At 42.7% G+C, this 25,641-nt stretch overlaps 1 protein-coding gene across 50 annotated transcripts in view; it reads right to left on the reverse strand.

The window, feature by feature from the left end:
- Positions 1-25,641, reverse strand: part of LOC109855225 (Down syndrome cell adhesion molecule-like protein Dscam2) — a 67,355-nt gene that overhangs the window by 7,778 nt on the left and 33,936 nt on the right. For 12 of the 50 annotated variants that reach the window (XM_020429226.1, XM_020429233.1, XM_020429214.1 and 9 more), the window contains exons 8-24: positions 21,257-21,693; positions 20,707-20,963; positions 20,204-20,516; positions 13,413-13,703; positions 4,993-5,112; positions 4,741-4,914; positions 4,355-4,651; positions 3,893-4,254; positions 3,449-3,817; positions 3,182-3,368; positions 2,804-3,091; positions 2,265-2,534; positions 1,940-2,171; positions 1,678-1,854; positions 1,434-1,600; positions 1,138-1,323; positions 326-481 (exon numbers count right to left, since the gene is read on the reverse strand). In XM_020429226.1, the coding sequence (XP_020284815.1) occupies positions 326-481; positions 1,138-1,323; positions 1,434-1,600; positions 1,678-1,854; positions 1,940-2,171; positions 2,265-2,534; positions 2,804-3,091; positions 3,182-3,368; positions 3,449-3,817; positions 3,893-4,254; positions 4,355-4,651; positions 4,741-4,914; positions 4,993-5,112; positions 13,413-13,703; positions 20,204-20,516; positions 20,707-20,963; positions 21,257-21,693 (4,283 nt within the window). Of the gene's footprint in view, positions 1-325; positions 482-846; positions 1,090-1,137; positions 1,324-1,433; positions 1,601-1,677; positions 1,855-1,939; positions 2,172-2,264; positions 2,535-2,803; positions 3,092-3,181; positions 3,369-3,448; positions 3,818-3,892; positions 4,255-4,354; positions 4,652-4,740; positions 4,915-4,992; positions 5,113-9,137; positions 9,426-10,077; positions 10,369-10,698; positions 10,993-11,307; positions 11,602-13,412; positions 13,704-15,187; positions 15,473-15,876; positions 16,198-16,722; positions 17,011-17,416; positions 17,708-18,700; positions 18,989-20,203; positions 20,517-20,706; positions 20,964-21,256; positions 21,694-24,455; positions 24,586-24,772; positions 24,900-25,641 lie in introns of all 50 variants that reach the window. The other 38 variants (XM_020429194.1, XM_020429192.1, XM_020429191.1 and 35 more) reach the window with 17 other exon arrangements.

Genomic DNA, 25,641 nt, shown 5'->3' on the forward strand with positions numbered 1-25,641 from the left:
AACATTATATTTTGCTGAAGGGACATACATCTTGGTAAAACGTATATATATATATGTATATATATAAGAACATTTCGAAGCGAGGCGAACAAAAAGAAAAATTGGCGATGTATGATCGTGTGTATGGATAATATGTCTTGGCCTGAATGAATGATCGTGAAACTGGCTCAAAAGCCAAACCTAACGTTGTATGTGCGATATTTAACGTGTAATCTTTGAGAAAAGATGAAAGAAGGAACTATCGTGCCGATGCGACAACTAGACAAGTAGTCGAAACTGGTCTAAGAGGTAAGTGTTGGCAGTTGTGGCTTACTTATAACTGTACCTCGCTTGATACGATCGCAGGTGTTGTAATTGGAACCGGGTACGGGTGGCAGTTTGCGATTCGGTGGTGCAATGTATCCAAGTTCGTCACGAAGATCGGATCTGCGTTTGTCCAACGTGGCGCCGCCAACTCCGGTTTGTTGATACACAACGTCATCTAAAACGGAAGTATGTGAATTCATTAAATATGTGTACACACAAATCGGTATTTCTCATGTATTACATTGATTATGCCATCACCCACGCTTGCTTTGTCAACAAAAGGAAAAATATCGGAGGAAAAGAATTTTTGTAAAAGGTCGGGATGTTTCTCTTTTTGTCGGAAGGATTTCAAGACTAGGGTGGCCAACGCATGGATTGATTGTCGGAAAATTAGTATGACATATAATGTGCGTGTAATTTTTCTATTCTCAAGAGATTTGTTTTGACTAATCTTCTTAAGATTTTTAGTGTATTTTCCGACAAACCTCCACCGTCTTTATGTGACTTAACAAGTAAAAGTAATGAAAAAAAATTTTATACATTGTCCCTCGTAATATTTCTCGTCGGCTGAAGAGATACCTCGCAGCCGTGTTTGTTCCGGGCCTCGAGTTCTTCTCGAGAGTGCCACGCATACGACAACTATTCCTACTATTATGACAACGACCGTCGCGCCGATCGGCACCACCACGTTTACGTCGAGCCAGTTGGGTAACCATGGGAAGTAACGTCTCACATCGGCGGCGTTGTCGTTACCACCGTTACGTACGGGAGGTGCGATCGTGCCTATCAAGAGAGGGAGAAGAAACAGAACGAATTAGATATCGCGTTTACCTTTATCGCTACCATGACCCTTTCCTCTGAGAACGCAGATCACGATGACGGCAACGATTATAACGAGAATAGCTGCTACCACGGGCACGACCAGATTTAAGTTAGTCATGAAAATTTTTATCGGGTCCTCGTCGTTGCCACCACCGTTATTCACGTCCGGTATCTCGCGGGCCGGTGCAATGGTGCCTGGAACAAAAAACGTTTTGGCGACCAATTAGTCCAGCCACCATTTAGCACCGGCTAACGAGGTGCCGCTGCACCCCAAAAACACTCAGACGCACCCAATGTCTACTTACCGCCAGTCACCGTCAACGTTGCGAATTCGTACTCGGCCACGGCGAAACCGGCGTTGTTGTGAGCCGTAACGCGCAGAGAATACCAGCTCGCAGGATCCAAATCCATCACTATGAAGTTACCGTTCGGTTTGACGTTGTTCGAGACCTGGTTCCATTCCTGCTGATGCCTGAGCAAGTATCAAACGTGTTAGCTGTTTATTCTAATTAGATTTGGACGTTCAGAAATTTTATCTTTTTATCTTACTTCTTTTTGTGTTCAACAACAAAATACAACATAGGGCAACCACCATCTCCCCAGGCATTTAGGTGCAGAGTAATGCTGTTCGTCGATACTTCGATGAACTTAGCCGCTTCAGGGATGACCGGTTTGGAGCCTTTCGTGCGCGTGTTCAAAATATCCGACGGATCGCCAGTTCCAATTCTGCGGTCAATAAAAGTTTCATATGTAAAATCTTATATGTGTTGTAAAATATCTTTTTAATTGATAATTTTAACAAGAATGTTACCCGTTATAAGCCGTGACGTAGATCTGATATCGGGAGCCGCACCACAGATTGTCGAGAGTGTACACTTGTACCGAGGAACTTGTCTGATGAGTTTCCCAGTCGCCAAATTCGGGTTTGTAGTGGATCGTATAACCATGAATCGGAGCATTGTCGTTGGAATGCGGGCGGAATTTCATTGTTATGGAATTGGTAGTGGTAGAGGTGAGAGCGACCTGTGGCGAGTGCGGAGGAGCTGCAAATGCAATTTGCATTTTGATTAAATCGGTAGCTAAAATAGCAACTACAGTTTCTGATTGTGGCTTCAGTCAAGAGTAACAACACGTACCGTGCACAACCAGTTGATGAGTCACAGTGTCATGTCCAAAGGAGTTCTCTACGTAGCAAGAATATTCTCCGGCGTCCGCGCGATCCACTTCCTTGATGAACAGCGATCCTTCGGGCAATTGTCTCAATCGATCGCTCGGTTGAAGAGTAGCACCACGTACTTTCCACGTTACTTCCGGCGCAGGTACGCCAACGGTGAGACACGGCAGCTTTACATCTTCTTTGTACGTTGCGGTAAATTTGTCATCGAACGATGCGATCTTAGCCGGCACTGAAAGTATAAAAAATTTTGATGTATAAAAATTAGAAGATTTAATGTTTCATATTGAATTAAACAAAACTGATTTTAAATTTGGTAAAACGGTCGTATTAATTTAAAAAACAGTTGAGATGGACCTTCCAGCCTTTGACTAGGGATGGTAGTAGTAGATAAATAAATTGAATAAATTAAAATATAAATTAAAACTGATTTTTCATACAAAATATATACAAATTTTATTCTTTCTAATTAAAATATAAAATATATAACATATAAATTACCTCGCACGCTTGGTGATAAAGTCACAATCTTGGAAGCTTCGCCTTCGCCTATGTTTGTGCTAGCGGTCACCCAAAATTCGTATTTAAGTTGTTTATCCAATCCAGACGCTTCGTGAGTTAATTGATTCGGCGGTACTTTCTGGCTGGTCGGTTCCTCCGCGTTATCTGCTTTCGCATAAACCGTATACTGAGAAATAACTCCGTTAGGCTGGCTAGGCGGACGCCATGAAATAAGAATAGATTCCGCTGACATGACCAGAGCTTTGATCGCAATCGGAGCCTCGGGTGCTAAAACGAAGATATGGAAAGATATGTGACTATGCTCTCGAGCAAAAAGAAATCTGATCTTATATATTTAATAAATTTTCTCATTTTTACCATCTTGCTCAGTTTGACAATGAATCGGTGCAGATTTAACGCCATCCCCACCGGAAGTGAATGCCAGAACTTGCATGCTATAGTTCGTGTATTTTTTAAGACCGTGCAAGATGGTTTCGCTAGAAGACGTAATCTTGGTATCCTTCGTATTTTCGTCGTACCACGTGTCGGATGGTCCATAGATGACCTGAAAATAAATATTTAAAGACACTTGTTGCGCAAGATTTATGTTTTTTTTTTTTTAAAGATTGCTTATGTTTTACTAACTTTGTAGCCGGTAATAACGCCGTTGGCTGTGCTGAGAGGTGGAGATACCCAAGATACTCTGATAGTTTGAGAGGTGAGAGTCGTGCAGGTAGTGTCATGGGGCGGTTGTTCGGGTACGCCTTCCGCAGTATGTTGCTTACGTTCCTCACTCATGGGTCCGGAGCCGACTTTGTTGAACGCCTGAACGACTACTCCGTATTGCGTGTAAGTTTTGAGATTCGTGATTTGCAGATGATGTTCCTTCGGGTCTTCCTTAGAGAATTCGACGGTCTCGAAATTGTAGGGTTTGTCCGCAAATTGTCTGTATCCAACGTAGTAGCCAAGAATCTCACCGTTCCAGTCTTCGCGTGGCGGTGGTTTCCATGTTACCTGATAATATTTTTTTATGTTTATTTTATATGTTTTATCGTAATTGTATATCTTAAATTGCTGTGCGATTCTTACCTTGAGCGTGTGCTGATCGAGAGCGTCTACCTTGACAGAAGTGGGTGGGCCGCTGGGTACTTCCTCGGCGGTAATGATAGTAACCGTGTCGGATGGATCGGACATACCAATTTCATTCTCAGCGACAATTCGAAGATGATAGGTAGTTGCGGGTCTCAGGTTGTATACTCCGGCTACGTTTTGTTGCGAACCAGGTACGAGTACTTTGTCCATATCAGTTTCCCAGGAACCTTTGCTGATCTTGTACTCAATGGTATATCGTTTGATAGGGCTATTTCCGTCGTAAGGTGCGGCCCATGATAATTGCACGGAACGTCCTGATTTATCCAACACTTTGAGACCATATGGAACTTCCGGTACCTCTATAAAAAAAAAAAAAAAAAGAAATTACACAAAGTAGAAATTACAAAAGTACGTACTCTTTAAATCGGCATTGCGTTATTTAATTTTAAATAAACCAACCTTGCACAATCATATTGATGCTGGTGTCATCGCTGCCGAATGCGTTTGTGGCTACGCAAGTGAACAAAGCAGAATCGGTTCTTTCGGTACGTTTGATGCTCAAGTCGGACAGCACTCCGTTAGCCAAGATTTCCTCGCGAATGGTATAACGCGGATCGCTCTTTGTGTCCAATCTCTTGTTGTTCATGTTCCATAAGATGCCGATCGGTTTCTCTCCCTGCGCCTCGCATTGCAATACAGCAGGTTCTCCACGACGAGCCGTTTGATTTCTCAATTTAATTTCGAATTGAGGAGGAGCTAGAATGTAAAAAAAAAATAAAAAAATGTGCAATATATAATAAGAATTATATAACAAGACAAAAAGATTTCTTTTTTCGTTAAAATACCTTGAACCGAAATGAGGATAACAGCAGACAGTCCTGATCCAATGCCGTTAACAGCTTCGCAGAGATAATAGCCCTCATTCGTCTTCTGTATGTTATTGATGGATAGAGTGCCATCTTCCACGCTAATGTCGGGATTGCTCAATTTCAAGTCAGTGTAATCTCCCGGCGTATCCCCTGGAGTGTGTAGAGAAAGCGAATTTAATTAGCTCAGTGCAAGTGGAAAAGTTTATTATTCATTGCAACTGCACTCACCAGCAGCTCTTTTCCACGTAACTTGAGGCTTGGGGAATCCGTCGGCTTTACATTCGACTCGCGCGTCAGATCCCTGTGCAAATGCCTTATCGGTCGGTTCCAGAATCCAACGAGGGGGTACTGTTACAGAACAAACTGATTAGTCGCGATGTGTGCACTTTCGCGCAACACGCGATTTTGCAGTATCCAGGAGCCAGTCGTTTGCAACACTCGAGTCATCAAAACAAATCTCTTAGAAAAGTTACTTTATTTTTATAGTAAAAAAACATTTTTTACATAAAAATTTAAATCGGATAGCAATTATGCATATGTACTAATAAATTATTATCTCTTTCATTTTAATTATAAATCTTTTTACACGTAATAAACAACAACAATTAATATTATGTACGTAGATCTAATTTTCAAAAAATTTTAACAAATTATTACTACATCTCTTGATTTTTAAATTTGTTTTTATGTTGAAAACAAATTAATAAAATTGAGTAAAATAATGTTTTAAAATTACAATTTAAACATCTTTGATCTTGTTACAATGGACACGAAATTGACTCGAATTGTAGCAGTTATATCACATGCGGAACAAATCAGCGACACGCTCCCGCTACTGCGGTGAATATAATAATGTAAGTACAGCATGCGGGATTCTTAGATGATTATGCGGGTATCTAATACATAAAAGAGAGAAAGACAGAAGAGAGAAAGAGATGATGCAGGCAGAAAGAGAGACGGCAAATTTGGCTCTGAAGGAGCTCCTCAATGACGAGCATGCACTATCGAATTTTTGTACTCGAGCGCGGTGCAATCATGCTGTTGCGAATAATACTCGATTACGCTTAGTTCAAATATATAATACGTGCATGTATTTTTTATATTATCTACACTCTACGTACGCGTTCTACAAAAAACAAGGCAAGTGTGGTGAGGTGGTGAAGAGAGGCGGGAAAGGGCGTGGAGAGAGAGTTCATTCAATGTGGACGGAGAACTGATGAACTGATGAAAGGGGTGAAGAATTTCTGATGAGATGTGGTTGGATGGTCGGTCGGTCATCTTAAGAACAAAGGACGCGTTTTAGCGCGATAGGGGGGTACGGTGAGGTATAAATCGACACTCGAACGTAACGAGACGAGTAACATTGGCAACTTGCATTGTGAGACCTACGCAATCCTTGCGATCGCAAAATAACATATATTAACAACGTTTGCGCTTAACACACACGGAAACGGCGAACGCGTCCGTGAAGAACTTTAGAAAAAACGCGATGAGATTTCACGTGTGCGAAGGAAAGGCACATCCTGTGAGAGGGTCGCGTTATATTTCGCCGCAGAAATATGATCGAAGCCAACGTAAAAATGACGCAGAAGAATGACGGCTGACGATGAGAGAGCAAAGATAACGAGGCGGGCAAAATAAAACGAAGAAAGGCTATATAACAACAAGTTTGGCAAAAAGCTATTGATTCTCGGGAGCACAAGGGTCATTTTGGATCTTACTCGTTCGCTCATTTGAAATACACACGGTAGTACGATAGTAAAGAGGGGAAGGAAATTACAGCGTGTGTGAAAGATATATACTCAGACAGAATAGAATAGAAACAGAGCAGAGCAGAGAGAGTAGAATATTAGATTTATTTATTTAACAAAGATATAGAGACAGAGAGAAAGAGAGAAAGAGAGACAGAGAAAAATGTAAAAAAAAAAAAAAATAAAGTGGCGAGATAGCGGGAGAAAGATTATATATATATATATATATATATATATATATACGCGCGAGAGAGTCGTCACCGGCGACGAAAGCAACGCGCTGCGTTACAAGTAAGTTGGCTTGATCGCGCGAGCGCCGTACCAAATGAAATTCCAGAAAGCTTTCGCCAACAGGGAAAAGACACACGATCAGCTTCACAGCAACGATGAGTATAAAAAAATGCAATCAATCATCAAAGCCTGCACTCAAATACTCTCGCGGGACCGATTGTGCGGCCGCAATTTTCATTCCGAAAAACTTCGCTCAACCATCTCATTATTAATTATATATTATTATAATCATGTCATGTGCTCCTCTTTCTTTACTCTGGACCTAACCGTGGACTCGTAAGGTTGCCTCGTGGACCGCTTTGCCCGACGGATTACTAGCGATACACGCGTAACGTCCGCCATGCTCCGGTGTTACCGGCTCGATCAGTAGTATACTCGTCCGTGGGCCGAGTTTCCCGACGCTGTATCCCATGAACTGCGATAACGATTCGCCCCCGTGGGTCCAGGCGATCTCGATCGGCGTGTCGCCAACCGGCACCATGCATGCCAATTGGGCGGCCTGCCCGGCATAGATCGGTTGGTCTCCAAAATCGAACGGACTGATCCGTGGCAGGACTGCAACGTAACGACAGGTAGATCTCCACGTTCTCGTAACGATTTTCTCTCCCCCGAGTTCGTCGCGACTGATGCCAGTTTGCCATTATTATTATTATTTTTTTTTTTTTTTTTTATACTGTTATCTCTGTAATCTTCTCGTTCGAGACAACTTAGCGTTGGTTTTCTTCTTTTGTAGTCAGTCTGTAGTTGTTCTCCGTAAATTGCGTTATACGTTTTCCGTTTGTTTAAAAATCGACGATAGAGAGTACATAAACTAATTACACACGAGTTAATTAATAGAAATCACCACTTTTGAAGAAGTCGATTCGAAAAACGGTAGCGCTTCGGTATGGTATGTCGAATATAATATGCTCGAGCTGTCGAGATGAGAGGCGGGGATACGGAGTGACAGAGAAAATGTGGCAGAGAGTGTGATGAGAGACAGATTTCTGGGGCCGGGAAAAGAACGTGGGGGGAAAGACCGTGGGCTCGTCTCGTGGCATCGACTCGATTCAAAAAAATGGGCACAAACTACGCTTCGTCTATGCGAACCAGCTAAAAATCGACTTATTTTTAATCTCGTTAAAAAGGAAGATAACTTTCTATAGAAGATAGAAAGAAAGAAATATACGTCGAGCAATGCAGACACTTCCAGACACACATATATCTCGCAATATAATCGTTATCGCAACAGGGCAACAGACAAAATTGGAGATTGTTACGACGTATGTATCAGAAGCGGCAGCAAAAGGGTAGTACACAAAAGTAGTCTAATAAATATCGAAACGCTACTTGATACAGAGAGAGAGTGTTTTAAATATATACGTAAATATCTACAACCGAGAATAAAAGGGTAAACGTACCAGCTTTCCGCTCAAATAGTAACACGCATACAAAACGGTAGTACTCTCACTACGCGTACGCCCGTTAAACACCATCATCATGCCGCGCGGTTTCGCTTTGTGTTAAAGAAAATATATATATATGTAATCGTTTTTTTTTTTTTCTGTTTTACTGGATGCGTTTTGTTTTTGATCGTGTGTTCGTTTTTTCTCTGTACCGTTCACTTTCAGATGGGCACTGTGACGTGCACTGCCCGCTGGATTATCGGCGACGCAAGCGTACTCCCCGGCGTGCTCCCCCCTGACAGCGGGTATCGTCAGGGTTGAGACTCTATCGCCCAACGCGGTGATACCCACTCCTTCGCCCACTTCTAAATGGCGGCCCTCGAACAACCACTTGAGCGAAATCGGCGTGTCCCCCTTCACGACCGCGCAATGGACGATTATCAGATCGCCGGAGTTGGCCTCGTCGAACGTGAACGGCTGCAGATGTGGAACGACTGCCGAGAGATAGAGAAACGGACAGAGGCTGTAGAGATACAATAGGCAAAAAATAACACACACGCGAAGAAGAGAGACACGCGAGCGAGAACGCGAACCTCCGCTTGTTATCGAGGCTAATCCTGCGCGCCGTGCGCTAGATCTAGACGCGATATATCGTTGAGCGCCGCAATTAGTCCGGTTTCGTAACAGCCTGCTCTCTCGCGTCCAATCGTGATCGGCGAAAATAACGATCTTGACTGATATATTTATAAGCGCAATAAGGAAATCGTTGAGAGCGCGACGGATATTTGAGCGGAAATTGATTTTGACATAATACGGAGGTGTCTACGGGACAAGCGTTGGATTCGGGAAAATCGCCTTGGATGATGAAGATGGGACAAGGATTCGCAAAACTCAAATGTCGAGTAGAGAATCTTTAGCAGAGAAATCTTTGCGAATTAGTATGCACCGTTCACAATAAGATCGGCCGAGAGCTCGTGCCTGCCGGCAAGGTTTTCCGCGATACACGTGTACGTTCCAGCATGGGTCGCCTGGACGGATCCTATGCTCAGTATGGCGCCGCGTCCGCCCAGATCCACGATCGAGATTCCAGAGTGCGGCGATATCGCATGACCGTTTAAGGTCCAACGGAGCTTCAAGGGTGGATCGCCCTCGACCACTGCGCACGGTACCGTTACTACTTGACCCGAGTTAAGCGGCTCCTCGCCGAACGAGAACGGTAATAATTTCGGAATGACTGGAAGAGAAAGAGAAAAGAGATATCAAAAAGCGAAAGAAGGAATTTCGAGGCAGACCAGCGATCGGGCAGCGATGATTTTTTTTTTTTTCAGATCGATGACGGAAAAAAACTCGTATTTTTTCTCGCGCGAGATAGTTATCTGCTCCTCGCTTCATTTTCGTTTCCTCTCTTCGTTTCTTCTTTCTCCCGCTTTATTTTCATCTGTGTGTTGTGGAAGGTGTCGTATTTTTGTATTGTATTTCTGACGCTGTATTTCGCGATGCGCAATTTCGAAAGAACAAAAATCGCAAGAGAAAACACAGGCTTATAAATAAAGAGATCGAAAAATGCGCGTCATGTTCATGTTTATTAACATTCGACAGTAGCTAAAACTGACGAGAACTCTAGAGAACACAGACACACACGTCGTGCTACACGAGTAATAAAGTGCTACACAAAGCGAAGGAAAACGAACTGCGCTCAGAAGAACTCAGAGAAAAAAAAGAGAGAAAAAATCATAAAGTATATTAGGAATCAGATCGAGAACAATAGGAGAAATACATGAGGAAAAAATAGGAAAGTGTGAGAAATACATGTCGAATGAGAAAGATGTTCTGTCTGAAAAAAAAAATGCAACAATCGCGGGCACAGACATCACGAAAGTTGGTACCATTCACGTCCAAAGTAGCTGAATGAGAGACCGATCCAGCCGCGTTCGAAGCAACGCAGGTATATTCTCCGGCGTGTCGCGCAGCCACCGATTCGATGGTGAGTTGTTTGACGCGCTTGCCGCTATCGCTCACGATCACGTCGCTATGATAAGCTTGTATGGGACGGCCGTCGAAGGTCCACGTTATCTCCAGAGGAGAGTCGCCTTTGGTCACCACGCACTGCACCGACACGAGATCTCCGGCATTAACGGGTTCCTCACCGAAGGAGATCGGTGCTATCTGTGGAGAGACTACGATACGAACGACAAGATCAAATATTCGATTCGAGGAAGAGCGGGAAAAAGCCAAATTTGCGAAATTTCGATTGCGTAAATCTCAAAAGACGATGGAGAATAATAAATCACCAAGCGGCTTCCGTGGTTTCTTTGTTTTGAAAATGATAATTAAACGCAAAAAGAAAACGTATAACGACGGAAATAAATGAATCGGTTTGTTTAGTAGAGCTTTTTAGCAATTCGCATTCGTTTGGAAAGGATTTAGATTTTGGATTTGAAGTATTTTTTGCGGGAATAAAGTGCTGGCGATAATTATGCGCTACATTGTAATGCGTTAGGTAATACCGTTGACCGATAAAATGGCGGAACGGCTGACGGATCCGACCAGGTTGCTGGCGACGCAGCTATATTCACCAGCATGACGAGCGGTGACGGATTCAATAGTCAGGACGGATGTCTTTTTCCCGGTACTCGTAACTATTACGTCCGGATGTGTAAGACGCGTAATTTGCTCGCCATTTAGGCTCCATTGTATTTCGATAGGTAAATCACCCTTCAAAATACTGCATATCGCAGACACTTGCTCGCCCCAATTAGCTGGTTCCTCACTGATGGAGAACGGAGCGATTTGCGGAGCGACTGGAAATAATCGCACAAAACAAACGATCAATGATAACGTTCTCGAACGATTACGCATATCCATTAACCGATGAGAAACGGTAATTAATTGAAATTTCCGAGCAAATGTATTCACTTCGTATATTCACAATTCAGTTCCAACGAATTGATTTTCGTACGTTCAATCAATTGCCAATTAATACCTCACGCGCGCGCTCTGGGAGTGTTTTTTTTTCAGAAAGGTGTCGTGTTACGCGTTGTTACACGTTGTAAGGAATAAAATAGAACAGTTTCATCTAAATGCAAGGCATCACTTCGCTTCATGCAATGCTGTACCGTTGACAGCCAAGGTGGCGGAATAGCTCGTCGCTCCGGCCACATTCGAGGCTGTGCAAGTATACTCTCCAGCATGTCTCGCGCTCACGGCTTCGATAGCCATTACGCTGATCTTCTTACTGGTGCTAGATATAGACACGTCTGCATGATTTTCCTTGGTGATTGGTTCACCGTTCAGCGCCCACGACACCTCAATTGGCAAGTCACCCTTAACGATCGTGCATATTGCCGAGACCGTTTCGCCCCAATTCGCGGGTTCGTCGCCGATCGAGAACGGCGCTATTTGCGGAGCGACTGAAAAATAATTTTCGAAGACATGACAAATTCGTTTAAAGACTTATTGAATCTGAACGTCTTGCAAACCAATGTACAAGAAACATCTAACGACGAATACACACCTATCAGAATGTTTTGTAGAAAATTATGATAAAATGATGATTAATATGCATTTTTACCGCATTGTGTTATTTTGGAAGAATATTATATATTTGTTTTTATATATTTATACAAAAGAACCACTTGTCTTAATTTCTATATAGCGAGCCGCAAAATTTTCACCGCGAGTGTATTTATGTGAAGCCAGATGATGGACGCGTCCTCATCGTCCCCCGTACTCGACTAAGCGCGAGGGAATGTTGAAAAGAGATTGTAAAGCGAGGAAGGGAATGGATGAAAAGACAGGATAGAGAGGGAGTTTTTTGTCTTCGTCCGACGTCGGGATATAATAGTCAAGACGATGTCTCGCATGTACGTATGATACTCGTGTACACATGCGCGGGTGTTACCGTTTACGGCTAGAGCAGCCGAATGGCTAGAGGCTCCGGCTTTGTTCGACGCGGTGCAAGTGTACTCGCCGGCGTGTCTGGCCGCTACGGCATCGATCGACAGAACGCTGAGACGCTTTCCTTTCGTGATTGAGAACTGATCTGTCTCGGGAAATATCGGCTCGCCGTTGAACGCCCATGAAATGTCCATCGGGAAATCGCCCTTGAGAATGGAACAGGTAGCAGATATCGCCTCGCCCGAATTCACCGGCTCGTCGCCGAACGTGAACGGAAATATCTGCGGAGCAACTGCAATTGTGCGGAACAACAACAAACGCGTGAGATAAAAACTCGGTAAAACTCTGCCCACGTCGATAAAAAAAAAAAAAAAAAAAAAACAGATCTTCGCGACAAACACGGTCGTCCTTACGGTCGTCCTTACGGTCGTAATCGGAAAATGATGATGACGGCGATCGGGAGCAAAGGTGTTGTTTATTGTGACAGACTAAAAGACTACGCGAAGAGATGAGGGATTTTTCATGAATGAATTATAAAATATACGAAATCGCAGTGAGATGTGGGGGATTTAGGCGAGTGCTGAACGTTTAGCTGACGTGCAGGCGTGTTGCTGGAGAGATAATGTAGGTACCGTTAACAGCAAGGGTGTCCGAATGGCTGACGTTGCCCGCTCTGTTCGTAGCTACGCACGTGTAATCGCCCGCGTGCCTCGCGGCCACGGATTCGATGCTGAGAGCGCTCATATGTTTATTTATCCTCGTGATCGTGATATCTGGATCGTCCGGCCTAATCGGATGGCCGTTAAATCTCCAAGTAATCTTTACAGGAAAGTCACCTTTCGTAATAGAACACGTGGCCGAAACCATGTCACCCCAATTTGCCGGCCCGTCATTAATTGCGAAAGGCCCTATGTGCGGCATAACTACAATATTATATAACAAAGACGAGATCAGCTACGTTCCTGCGTCGTTCGTGCGTCGTTGTTTCTCGATCTTTTTTATATATAAAAAAAAAATACATTACAAAAATATTATATTATCGCGCAGTCTTGCGTGTAGAGTTATTTCTCCAACGACGCGCCTTTTTTGTAAAACAAAAAGTGCTTATTCAATATCGCTGAAACAGAAGGTAAAGATATCGACGACATTCTTAGCACGACAGAATGATACTTTTTTTTTTTGTTTTTTTCTGTTCCGAGTGAAAGAAAAAAAGGGAATGAGGGAAATCGTGGGTAATGACAAACCGCTTTGCACATGCACGACGGGAGACAAGGTGAGAAAAGCTACGCGAAATAATACAAGATGTGGGAAGACCTTTATATACCGTTCACGGCCAGTGATGCGGAATAACTCGTTCCACCAGCAACGTTGCTAGCCGTGCAGGTATATTCCCCGGCGTGACGAGCCGTAACGGCATCGATCGTAAGCAGACTGACGCGCTTGCTGGTTTTGACTATCGATATATCGTGATGATCTCGAGAAATTGGCTCGCCGTTGAGTGCCCACTCGATCTGGATCGGGTAATCGCCCTTCAATACCGTGCAAGTTACGGTGATGGTGTCACCCCAATTCGCTGGTTCGTCTCCGAAATCAAACGGCATAATCTCGGGGGCAACTAATAGATGTGCCATAATTACATTTTTACGTCGATGTCAAATTTTAATGTAGTTTCTCGCCGGACCATAATGTTTGGTAACACTTAGAGATATTATTTCTAAATAGAAACTTTGGATTAAATCTAAAATTGAATTTATTGTTTTAAAAACATCGTCAATATTCAGCCTGTCGCACTTTTGTTCGAATCCAAAAGAACACACGAAGGAAACGTGATGATGGGACCTCTGGGAAGAAATAGGTGTAGGTGTTGATGTCAAGCTACGTGAATAGTTAAACTCGTACATGCACCAGAGTATGTAAAAAGATATCTTCGAAGAACGTCATATATTGTACCATTGACGGCTAAGGAAGCGGAATAGCTCGTCCCACCAGCGGCGTTGCTGGCTACACAAGTGTATTCTCCGGCGTGGCTAGCCGTAACGGCGTCAATCGTGAGCAAACTGACACGTTTGCTGGTAACAATCGTTATATCAGAAAAATCGTGAGAGATCGGCTGGCCATTGAGCGCCCACTCGATTTGTATTGGTTGATCTCCCTTTAAGATCGTACATGTCGCGGTGACCGTCTCTCCCCAATTCGCCGGTTTTTCACTGAGCACAAAAGGCGCTATGTCCGGAGCAACTAAAGTGCAACAAACGATCGATCATGTGACAACTAATTTTCTAAATCAACTATAAAAATTGTGTTGACGTAACACGACTAAACACAGTCATTTGCGATTTGATGAACGCCTTTGAAGAAACCGCGGATTGACCATCGACGATCCAATTTTTTTTTGGAGGGAACGATAATGACGGATAATGGACGATAATGGGATGCGAGAGTTCAAGGGTAAATGCACGGAGGAATCTCTCGGTGGAGATGTACCGTTCACAGCTAGAGTCGCCGAATGACTGGTCGCTCCGGCTTTATTCGAGGCCGAGCACGTATATTCTCCTGCGTGTCGCGCGGCCACGGACTCGATGCTGAGGATGCTATTCTTCCGCGTCGTCGCCAGGATATTAATGTCCGAATGATCTGGCCGGATCGGCTCGCCGTTCAACGCCCACGTGATCTCGATCGGCAAGTCACCCTTGAGGATGGCGCACACAACGGAAATGGAATCGCCCCAGTTTGCTGGCTCCTCGGTGATAACGAACGGTGCTATTTGCGGCGCGACTGCAACGAATTCTACGTGTTTCTCTTCTCTCTCTTTTTTTTTTTTTTTAATCTATATATATACCGTCAATCTTCTTGGACCGCGTCAATTGCCACTCGACGCAACTCGGCAAGGCCAGAGAATTATTCAAAGAGGAACGGGAAATAAAATAGAGATAGCTGGGATAGATTGTTGTTGAGCTGTCATTAATTTTCTCGTTATAGATAATTGATTGCAATTGATAATTGACAAGGCAAGTTGAACAGAAAAAGGAGAAAAACTAGGAAAGAGAGGAACAATTTCGGCAAGACCGACATTCCTTTCTAATGGCTATCGTTAGATACCGTTGACTGTCAATTCTGCGGAATAAGTGGTAGCGCCAGCAGCATTGGAGGCAACGCAAGTGTAAGTGCCCGCGTGACTCGGACTTGCAGAATCTATGGATAGCAGGCTGTTCCTCTTGGTGGTAGTCACGGATATATGACGATTCTCCTCGATTGACATTCCATTCAACGCCCACGTAATTTCTAACGGGGAGTCCCCGTTGACCACCGTGCAAACCGCCGAGACGGAATCGCCCCAATTCACCGCCTTGTCGGCCATTTCGAAAGGGGCGATGCGCGGTGGTACTGTTAGAATCACAGAAACACCACTACTTTCATATAATAAAACCTTTCGGAATAAAAGCGAAAACGACGCGCGAGAAAAAGCACGGAAATTATTAGACCGCAGGAGTGATAATCGGCTCTCTCATATAAAGTGTCTTTTTCGATTTTTTCTTGAGATGCAATTTTTTTGTATCAAAGCATTTTCTAATATGTAAATAAAATTTAAATATTCATTCTAAAGCATCAAATTCATCTACGCGCGAGTTTCTTATTCAGTTTTCATCTCAAAGCTACGGTGCATTACCGTACAATTTTTCCTGGGTGCGATAAAGCACTATAAGAAGCATATATATATAGCCCTCGATAATTCGTGCGTCCAACCAACCACCCAACCGTCATTGATTCAAACTCAAGGACAAGCGTACCGTTCACCGAAAGAACCGAAGAATGGGTAGCGGTTCCGGCAGTGTTGCTCGCAGTGCACGAGTACTCGCCCGCGTGTCTTGCGGCTACCGACTCGATCGTCAGCGTGCTGGCCCGTTTGCTACTCCTGTTTATAACTATGTCGGAATTGTCATAATTGTGTTCGTTGAATGCGCCATTCGCGATCTCGATCACACGTCCGTTAAACGACCAGGCCAGGTCGATGGGTAGATCGCCTTTTATCACGGCGCACTGAACAGTCGCCATTTCTCCGGCATTGGCCGCTTCGTCGCCGAAGGCGAAAGGCGCCAGTTGTGGCGCCACTGCAAACGCGAAGGGCGCATTCACGAATCACTCAGCGGAAGTTTCCGGAGTTGCACCCGAAATATTTGCGACAAGGTAACACGGGGGAAAGTAAATTCAAACCGGACGGTTTTCACAAAACAGCATCAACAGGATTTTCTAAAGGAAAATATCGAAGAGGAAACAAGGAGTGAACATTTTTGAACAGAGGACATCGAACAACACTGTAACAATTAAGCAATACGGGAAGACAATAAAAAAAATTTTTTTAAATAAAAAAAAATGGACCATCGTTTCGCTGTCACTGCGGGATGGACCTTATCACTTCGCTGTCTTCGACGATAATCTTGCAGATGTTTTATATATATTTTTTCTGATCGTTACATTTGCAAGATTATTATCTCTCGACAACGCCGAGCGAGCGCGAGCAATGATTATTCAATTGATATTACTGCGAAGATACAAGAAGTTACAAGAGAATAACGAAAGTTTGTACAGGTGTGGTATAAATAAAGCAGTAAGTTTTACATATACGAGCGCGGTACCGTTCACCGATAGTACTGCGGTGTGACTGTCAGATCCGGCGGCATTGGTCGCAGTACATTTGTATCTTCCAGCATGTCTTGCCGTCACACTGTCGATGCTCAAGAAGCTGACCCTCTTATTATTCACGATATTAACGTCTGGCCGACTCGAGTCGATCGGGATGTCGTCGAACGTCCACGTCAAATTAACGGGAAAGTCGCCCTTCACGATCGTGCAAGAGACCGACAGCATCTCGCCGGAGTTAAGGGGATCGTCGCCGAAGGAAAACTGAAGGATCTGTGGCGCGACTGCGTGAACGACATGGCGACACAGATGGAAGGATATACAATGAGAGAATGAAAGGCGATAAGGAGAGATAAATAAAGTATTTGTATGTGTGTGCGTGTGTGTGTTTAATTGTAAATATACAAGAAAAAAGAACAATTGTAAAAAATTGTAAAAAATTAGTAAAACTTTGTTAAAGTAAATTTAAGTAAAATTATAATTAGTAACGTTTGTGTAAAAAAATCAAATATTGTATATAATGTGCTGTAAATGTCGTTGTAAACAAAATGTTTGCACAACAATATTCGTGAACACGTCAGTGATCAACTACCACCGTTCGGACGATGCGTTAGGAAAATAAGGAAGATGATGCATGACAAAGATAGGCGTACATTTACTTCTTTCCGTGAGAATCGATTGTACATGTACCATTTACAGACAGGTGAGCTGTGTGTGCGGTGGCACCGACGCGATTGGACGCGGTGCAAGTATAGTCGCCTGCGTGTCTAGCCGCGACCGATTCGATAGTTAAGACGCTGTTCTTTCGGTTCGTGCTGCCTATCACCACGTCAGAGTCGCTAGTGTCAATTGGCGTTCCGTTAAAAGCCCAACTTATTTCGATTGGCTGATCGCCCTTCGCGACGGAACAGGTGACTGAGACAAGTTCGCCCCAGCTGGCCGGTTCATCTCCGAAATCGAAAGGCAGTATTTGCGGGGCAACTGGAAAGAGCAACTGGGAGAAACGAGACAAGAAAGAGGAAAGAGTGTCGGTTCGTGATGCGACGTACATACATACTCGAGAATCCTCTAGTTATGAGCGACTCAAAAAACGTTCTGGACGTCTCGATTATGACGTCAATTTTAAGATTATCCAGTCAAAACGCAACGTGGATAAGCAAATAGGGTTGGTATGGCGATGGAAATTATTTTACTTGCTTCGTCGAAAGATTTTTTTCAGCGAGGATGGTGAACGATTCAATGGAAGGAGGTGGACTTGAGGAATAGGACATTGATTATATACAGCGAGAATCTATATTGTGTTAGAACCGTGCTGAGAGAGAGAGAGAGAGAGAGAGAGAGAGAGAGGATCAGGATATCTCGTACCATTGACGGTCAAAGTTGTCGATCGACTGACAGAACCGGCTAGATTCGACGCGGAGCAAGCGTATTCTCCGGCGTGGCGGGCCGAAACGCCGTCGATGCTGAGAGTGCTCAAGTGTTTGCTGATTCTGGTGATCGTAATACCCGTATCTTTTGATGTATCAATCGGTATTCCATTGAACGCCCACGATATATCCATAGGCATATCGCCCTTCAGGATTGAGCAGGGCACGGACACGGAATCTCCCCAATTGGCGACTTCGGTATTGAAGGTAATGGGTAGAAGCTGCGGCCCGACTAGAGGTGTCATCAAACAAACGATCATGCTTCATTCTCGCAATGTCATCTGTGAAATCACCTTTTTTGCCGGCTCTAGTAGACACCTATCGGTCAACTATTCGTTGATCATTGCATTTTAAAATCTTCAAAGGACAGAGGCGGAGGATTTAATAACACCGACGCGGAAAAGGGGATTGGCAAACAACAAAGGAAATAACTATATGGTGCTGTTTTTGCAAGGTCTGTGCAGGAACGAGAATAAAAAGGACAAAAACGCAAATAAAGAATGAAAAAGACTGTGTTCTCTAGGGAACGTAGATCGTAGTCCCGAACCATTGACGGTGAGGATGGTCGAATGAGACGCCGTTCCAGCCGCGTTTTCGGCAGTACAAACGTACTCCCCCGCGTGTCTAGCGGTGATGATCGAGATCATGAGCATGCTAACGCGATCCGCGACCTTCTTCGCGATTACGCCAGAGGAACCGCCCATCTCTTCACCGGGATAGCTCCAACGTATGTTCAACGGCAGGTCGCCGGTCGGCACGATACACTGCAGATTTGCAAACTCCCCAGCGTTCATCGGTAGCTTCATGAACGTGAACTCCTGAACGATGGGCGGCACTGAGGATGGATGAGTGTATGGATGTATATACGATTAGGTCGCGTATGTGTGTATCGGAGTATGTATCGTCCGCGTTATATGTTCCACGTGTATATTATAGACAATGAAGATCAAATTTCAAATTCGATTTTTTTTTTGTTCAACATTTTTTTTTTTTTTTTTTAATATAATTCTAATGAACGTTAATGCACATGTCGCGGACATGTTCGAGATCTTCAGCAAAGATATATTTGAAGATATTTACTTTGATCGTGCTATGCCTATAACATGCACGGACACATGGCACTTGTTACTACACGAGAAGGACGCGGCGATGAGAGAAGAGATGTGAAACAAGCGCATTAGACAGAGTTCTATACTAACGATTCAGTCGGCCATCGCCATACCAACTCCTCAAACTTTCCACGAATGCGTATCTTCTCTGGAGTCGATGTACGTTTTGTGTTCTACGTTATTAAGTAGTTGTTACGCTGGCTACGCGGGATTGATTCGTGCGCGTGTCCGAGTCCGTGCCCGTGTGTCCTACGTACAGTCGTACCCTTTTAGAATCGACGATAAAATTCCTATACGCGATATGACACATCCTCAAAAAAACAAAAAAAAAAAACAAACAATTCACTGACATCTTCGGCACTGCCATATGTTCAATACGGGAGGCGGTACGACACAACAACGTTTAATAAAAGACACAGTCCCGCTGCAAAGATAGTAGCTGCAAATAACTCTGTTCGCTATTCTAATATTATCATCTCGTCGATTGGTCAGCGATCGGTCATTGGCTGCAATTGTATCCTTCGTTTTCGAAATATTCAGAAATAAATTATAATAGTAAAGAATATTCACATAATTAATTGCTAAACTATAAGAGAATCAAATAGATATGTAACCACAATTAGATATTAAGCTACAAATGTTCGAAGTTATCAAAACCAACGAAAATTATTCCATCTTTGATTTGCGAATATTTACATTGAAAGTTTCATTGCAATATTATAATAGATTTTACATTAAAACTTCGTTGAATTTACGTTAAACTCTCAGAACGTTAAAAATTAATCTAAATTTTGTTGTATCAAAGATTTTGATACAAATTATCTCGATACTTTTTAATAAAAAGTCCGCGTTTATTTAAAAAGTATATCGATTAATTTTGTTACAAAATACCGATTAATTTCGCGAGAGATGTACGAGGAAATAAAGTTTTTCAAACTTACCCATGACTTGAACTTCCAATGTTCCGCGTGCGCTGTAACCTTGTGCGTTGCGTGCTACGCAAGTGTAAGTCGCCTGATCGCTCATTCGCTCGACATTCTCGATTATGAGAGTACCGTTCGGGAAGACCTTTTGCTTTCTGTTGATCGGCAGGACTCTGGTGTCTCGCTCCCAGACGATAGTATCGATCGGATATCCAGCAACCGGACATGTGACGCGCAGAGTTTCTCCAGCAACGATAGCCTTCTTGTCCATGTGGCGAATGAATGGCAAACCGAAAACGTTAAGACGCGCAGAATGCTCGGCGGATCCGACCTGTAACATAAAGTACGCATTGCTCACGTTACTTGAAACGTTCTCCAGACTTTTTTAATCTAAACTTGTGACAAAAGTAAAATATTTATTACACTAATTATGAAATAAACTTAGATAAAAATCTTTTTAGTCTGTTTTTTGTAATTTTGTAAAATAACGATTAAACTAAAAAAACAATACAAGTATTAACCTTTGATGCAGCAATGCACTTGTATTGTCCACCGTCGTTGGTATGAATGCTCGAAATATTCAGATGAGACACGACATCGCCATTGACCGTGACGTATTGTCCCACTTGCAATCTCTCGGTGTTTGACAACCGTTTTCCATCAAGTTCCCAGCTAATTTCGGGGGTGGGATTTCCGCTAGCAACACACTTCAAAAACATGCTCGGTCCAGGCTGAAGAGTCTCTTCGGTGAAGGCTTGACGAATTTGCGGCGGTTCAACTGTCAATAATCAAAGAGACAGAAAGGTATAATTACCTGTTGACACAATCTACTTTTTATATTCGCTAACAAGTTCTTATTTGATAATTTGGTATTTAAGAAAAATCAGAACATTGTAATTACAGCAAAATCAATTTTTTTTTATATATTTCTATATAAATTGCAGATAAATAAATAACCACTCGAACATCAAATATCAAATTGAAGAAATTATTTGAAGATATTAAAATTCAATTCAACAAAGACATCTCTTCGTCTAAATCTAAAAAAAAAAACGTGATAATTTTACTTACATCGTCCACCAAGTTTTAATTCTGCGGTCGCTTGCGCGCTTTCTTGATCATTCCTAACGAAACACTGATACATTCCCTTGTCCTCCTTTTTCACACTCTCGATTCTCAATACGCGGTCCTCCAATCCAAGAGGCTTCCCGTCCTTGAGCCAAGAGATGGTTTTGATTGGATTGCCTTGAACTGTGCAAGTGAAGGTTGCCGGTCTTCCGAAGTCGATGGTCTGCACGCTCGGTTCGATCTCCGCGATCAATGGTGCCGTGACAGTCAAAACGGTTTCCACACTTTCGCCGCCGACGGAATTGTTGACGATGCAGAGATATTTACCGGAATCTTCGACTCGAGCCTCACGAATGATCAGAGTTCCGCTAACCTGGCGTACGCGTTCATTCAACTGGACCGGTTGACGTCTCGATGTGCCTTCGATGAACTTGTACCATCTGAAACAAAAGAAAAAGAATTGTGCCGATTTTCGCGCTTCTACCCTTGGAATGAGATTTGCTCGTTTTGCGATTTTATTATTTATTATAGTGTAAATCAAAGTTTATATCTCGCAAAATGGAACAATAGATTTAAAATATTTCTGGTTTTTACAATACAATTGTTTATACGCGAAATATTTCTTTATCTCAAAGCTATCTTGTGAATATTCATTATTTTCAATCATATAATAAAGTTCTGGCCAGATGAGAATGAATGAAAAACAAATGAATTTTAGCGAATGCACTAACGCAGTTTTGCTCCATTCTACGCTTTTTTTACGCTTTGTTCTATATATGCGGGGCTTTGGGCGTCTCTGGGCACGGCCTTCCGTTTCTTCCACTGATCTGTCGGTATTATATCTCTCACGCGAGATAACAACTTCAACAAAATCATAATCGACAATCAAAAGAGAGTTTTCAACCAAAACCTCACGATCGAAAAGCGATGCAAATGGATGCAACGAAACAACAAAGATCTGGCAGCGACGATACGAACGATTTAGTAAAGTAAAAACAAACACAAGTAAAAAAAGTATTCGCGCGTAAGTATTGCCACAAAAATCCCTAAAGAGAAGAAAGGTGAGAAGCGACTGCAGAGGATGAAAGCAAATTACGCAATTTTGATTCCTCCGTGATTGTATGCAATTGTTTGTAATTGTCGCTGATATAAGGCGGGGAAAAAGAAACAGTAATAAAAATGAATCAAACGAACGTAGCAGCAATAGTTCGATGTGGCTGTTGGACGCAAGTGCTAGTGCAGGGTCACTTTCGTACATGTCTAAGCAACAATATCTCAACACAAACGACATTTCAATATAAAATCGTCAAAGAGTTTTTTTTTTGTCTTGTAACAAGTTCAATTATTATAAACCTATTGGGAGTTATATAGACGAGATATTGTCGAAATATATAATCAAGTAAATGGAAATAGTGTGGAAAGCGATTTGGATAGGGAGCAAAAGTGATGGTGAACTGGCGGTACGTTTAATGGCGATAGTGCACTTGGACGACGTGAAAAAAAAGGCTCGATTCTCCGCTTTTTCTTTCTGAACGAAGTGAGAGAAAGAGAGGGTGGGGAAATGAATTAACACGAGCGGATGAACGGAGTCACGAGAGAAGGTGGCGAGGACTTACCAGCCAGATATTGTGGGACTTATTTGGAGGTGTGCAGGTGTAGGGCAACATTGACTGCCCCATTGATCGAGTGATGCCCCCTCGGACCACCCGGATCAGCACCGAGGATACCGGGGGAGCAGAGGGCCCGCATCCTTTTCGAGGTCGCGCTTCCGTCACCTATTCTCGAGGGTTGCTCCCGGGGGAGAATCCAGTTGGCACTGAAAACCAACACGTCCGATTGGCCCCGGTTAAAGGGATACACATTTCGTCAGTTAACGCTATCGCTTTGATTCTCGTTTAGTTTGCGAGGTGTTTCGTAAAAATGATTTTCGAACTAAAATGATTGCCGAAATTACGAATTTATCATACGAAAATTAGGAAAAACATGAGTTTTACCGAACAGTTGACCTCTCTTCCTCCCAATCTGTGTTCTGATTTACACTTTCTCACGGCCACACTCTCGTTTTTTCATCTTCTTTTCCTTTTTTTTTTCTGTGTGTACTCTTTTTCTCTATACTCTTTCTCTCACATTTTTGCGTGATTTAATAACATTTCTATGTTTTTCTTCCTAATCCTGATACATATTTTTAATAAAAACCTTGTTTTACAAAAAACACTTTATCTGTTGTCTGTCTTCTTGCCCCTGTCGAATCTTAAGGTACCGCCACTCGACACGGGGTAGAGGGTAAGGATGGAAAATATCAAATGTGTGAATACAAGGATCTGTGCCCCGCGGAGCATGAGACTACGTCCAAATTAGGGAAAACAGAGATCTATACGAAGGTGTGTGTACCTAGTTATCGGGGCAGGAAAGCCTTGTGCCGCACACGCCAGCGCCAGAGACTCGCCCTCTACCCCGCGGTACTTATTAAGACCGTCTCCAGTCGCCTTCGGGGCAGTACGACCAGACGGTTCTGTAATAAATAAATTGTCCAAACTAAGAGTTTCATTTCTTTGATCAAATTTCTTTTGTACTCTTTGTCTTGATTTAACCCCCAAAATTATTTAAAATTTCGGTGCGACTAAGAATTTTGTTATACGTACCCCGTACATTACGTACGCCATTGCATCCATTTCTGCTTTGACTTAATAGAATTTGCATGCACTTTACTCACCTGACAGTATAATGCCAATTTCGCCAGATGCTGAACAGACTCAAAGATTGCTTTATATCTAACAAAATGTACCGTGTGACACTTACAATTATAAAATAATGACTTGGAAAAAAATTTTTTGCAATTTTTAACAAGTCTGCTATACTTAACGTAAGCGTCGTGTAGTAAATAAGCTTTGAATAAACCTTGTATGGATTACTATCCGCTCTTAATCCCAAAATAATGTACCTATTCGCCTATTACGTAGATGACGATGATGACAAGAAATAGAAAACGGATTTAGAGGAGGTCCTAATGCAAAGTCTACCTTGTGAGAGGTACAGGGTATCCCTGAAACGAATGGCTCAAAGCGACGTCCTGACCTTCAGTAACTAGAACAACTTCAAATCCGAATTTCTTGCCAGATGATCGCGGCGCTATTTTGTTTGTACCTTCTGAAATGGTATCGTAAAAAAAAAAAAACAGAAGGTTTTCAGCAATCTTCATCACCTCGTTAATGGGACAGGAAACCCCTGAGTTGCGCAGTCCAAAGCCGCCATACCCGTTTTTGGTACGTCTACTAGCTTGTGACCTTCGTAACGCTCACCGGCAATGCGTGGTGCGACATTGCCGGTCGGTTCTGTAAGTAAAATCGATACAAAGATACAAGCTAGTACAACGGAAAGAACGTGCTTTTTTTTTTGCTCTATTGAGTTATATTTTAAAATCTTTTTCTTTTGCGATTAATATCTAAATTTTCTGTAGTAATTTGTTGTTGCAAACAATTTAATATCGCACAGCTAAATGCGGCTTATAAATGCCTGTACCTGAATGCGGGAGCTGGGAAACCCTGAACAGGACACGGTAGACCAACCATCCGTTCAATTTGAATGTCCCTCCTCAATCCGTTCACATCCTTGTCTCGTACGTTCGGACGTACACTTCCTCGCGGTTCTGTAATATCGCAAATATGGAAAAAATGGGGAACGCGACGGCTATCATTATCATCATCGTCATCGTCGTCTTTGTTGTAACTATCAAACGCTCCGTTGATGCACGGCAAACAGAAGCGAGTTTCATACAATGTAAAGATATCGATTGATACTGTCTTCTTCATAATTTTATTAGTCAAAGTATAAATATTTTTTATTTAATTTATGTTTGGATAAGTTAGATTTATATGCTCGACTTTGCTCACCTGAACAAAGGCGATGGATTGGCCTGAGCTTCGCATAGTAATGTAACTGCTTGACCTTCGAGTTTTACCATTCCGTCAAATTTGGATCTAGGCGGCAATCGAGGTGGACTACTTCCAACCGGTTCTAAAAACGGAAAGGGCGAAAGATTCACCAGAATCTCAAGAGTCAATCGATATCTTCACATCGTGTATTTTAATCCGAAGTACATGATCGGCAAGATGCATTTCTTGTTTTTTTTTTACATAAACAAATCTCAATGTTTCACGACGATTAAAGAATATTGATACGTAACAATTACGAACTTCCAACGTTTTCTTATCTTGAATGGAAAAATCTTGAATTAAAAATATTTCTTACAAATTCTGCATAAATATAGCGACGAAATTTTATTTAGAGCCACCGTATTACCATTTAATTCTCGTTCTACGGAAATTTCAATCAACGAGTCAATATTCGCATCATTAATCTGCATCAGCATACCTGAAGACGGGAAGTGG

Source organism: Pseudomyrmex gracilis, unplaced genomic scaffold (assembly GCF_002006095.1).
Source record: "Pseudomyrmex gracilis isolate BER0280 unplaced genomic scaffold, ASM200609v1 scaffold_84, whole genome shotgun sequence".
Classification (NCBI taxonomy): domain Eukaryota; kingdom Metazoa; phylum Arthropoda; class Insecta; order Hymenoptera; family Formicidae; genus Pseudomyrmex; species Pseudomyrmex gracilis.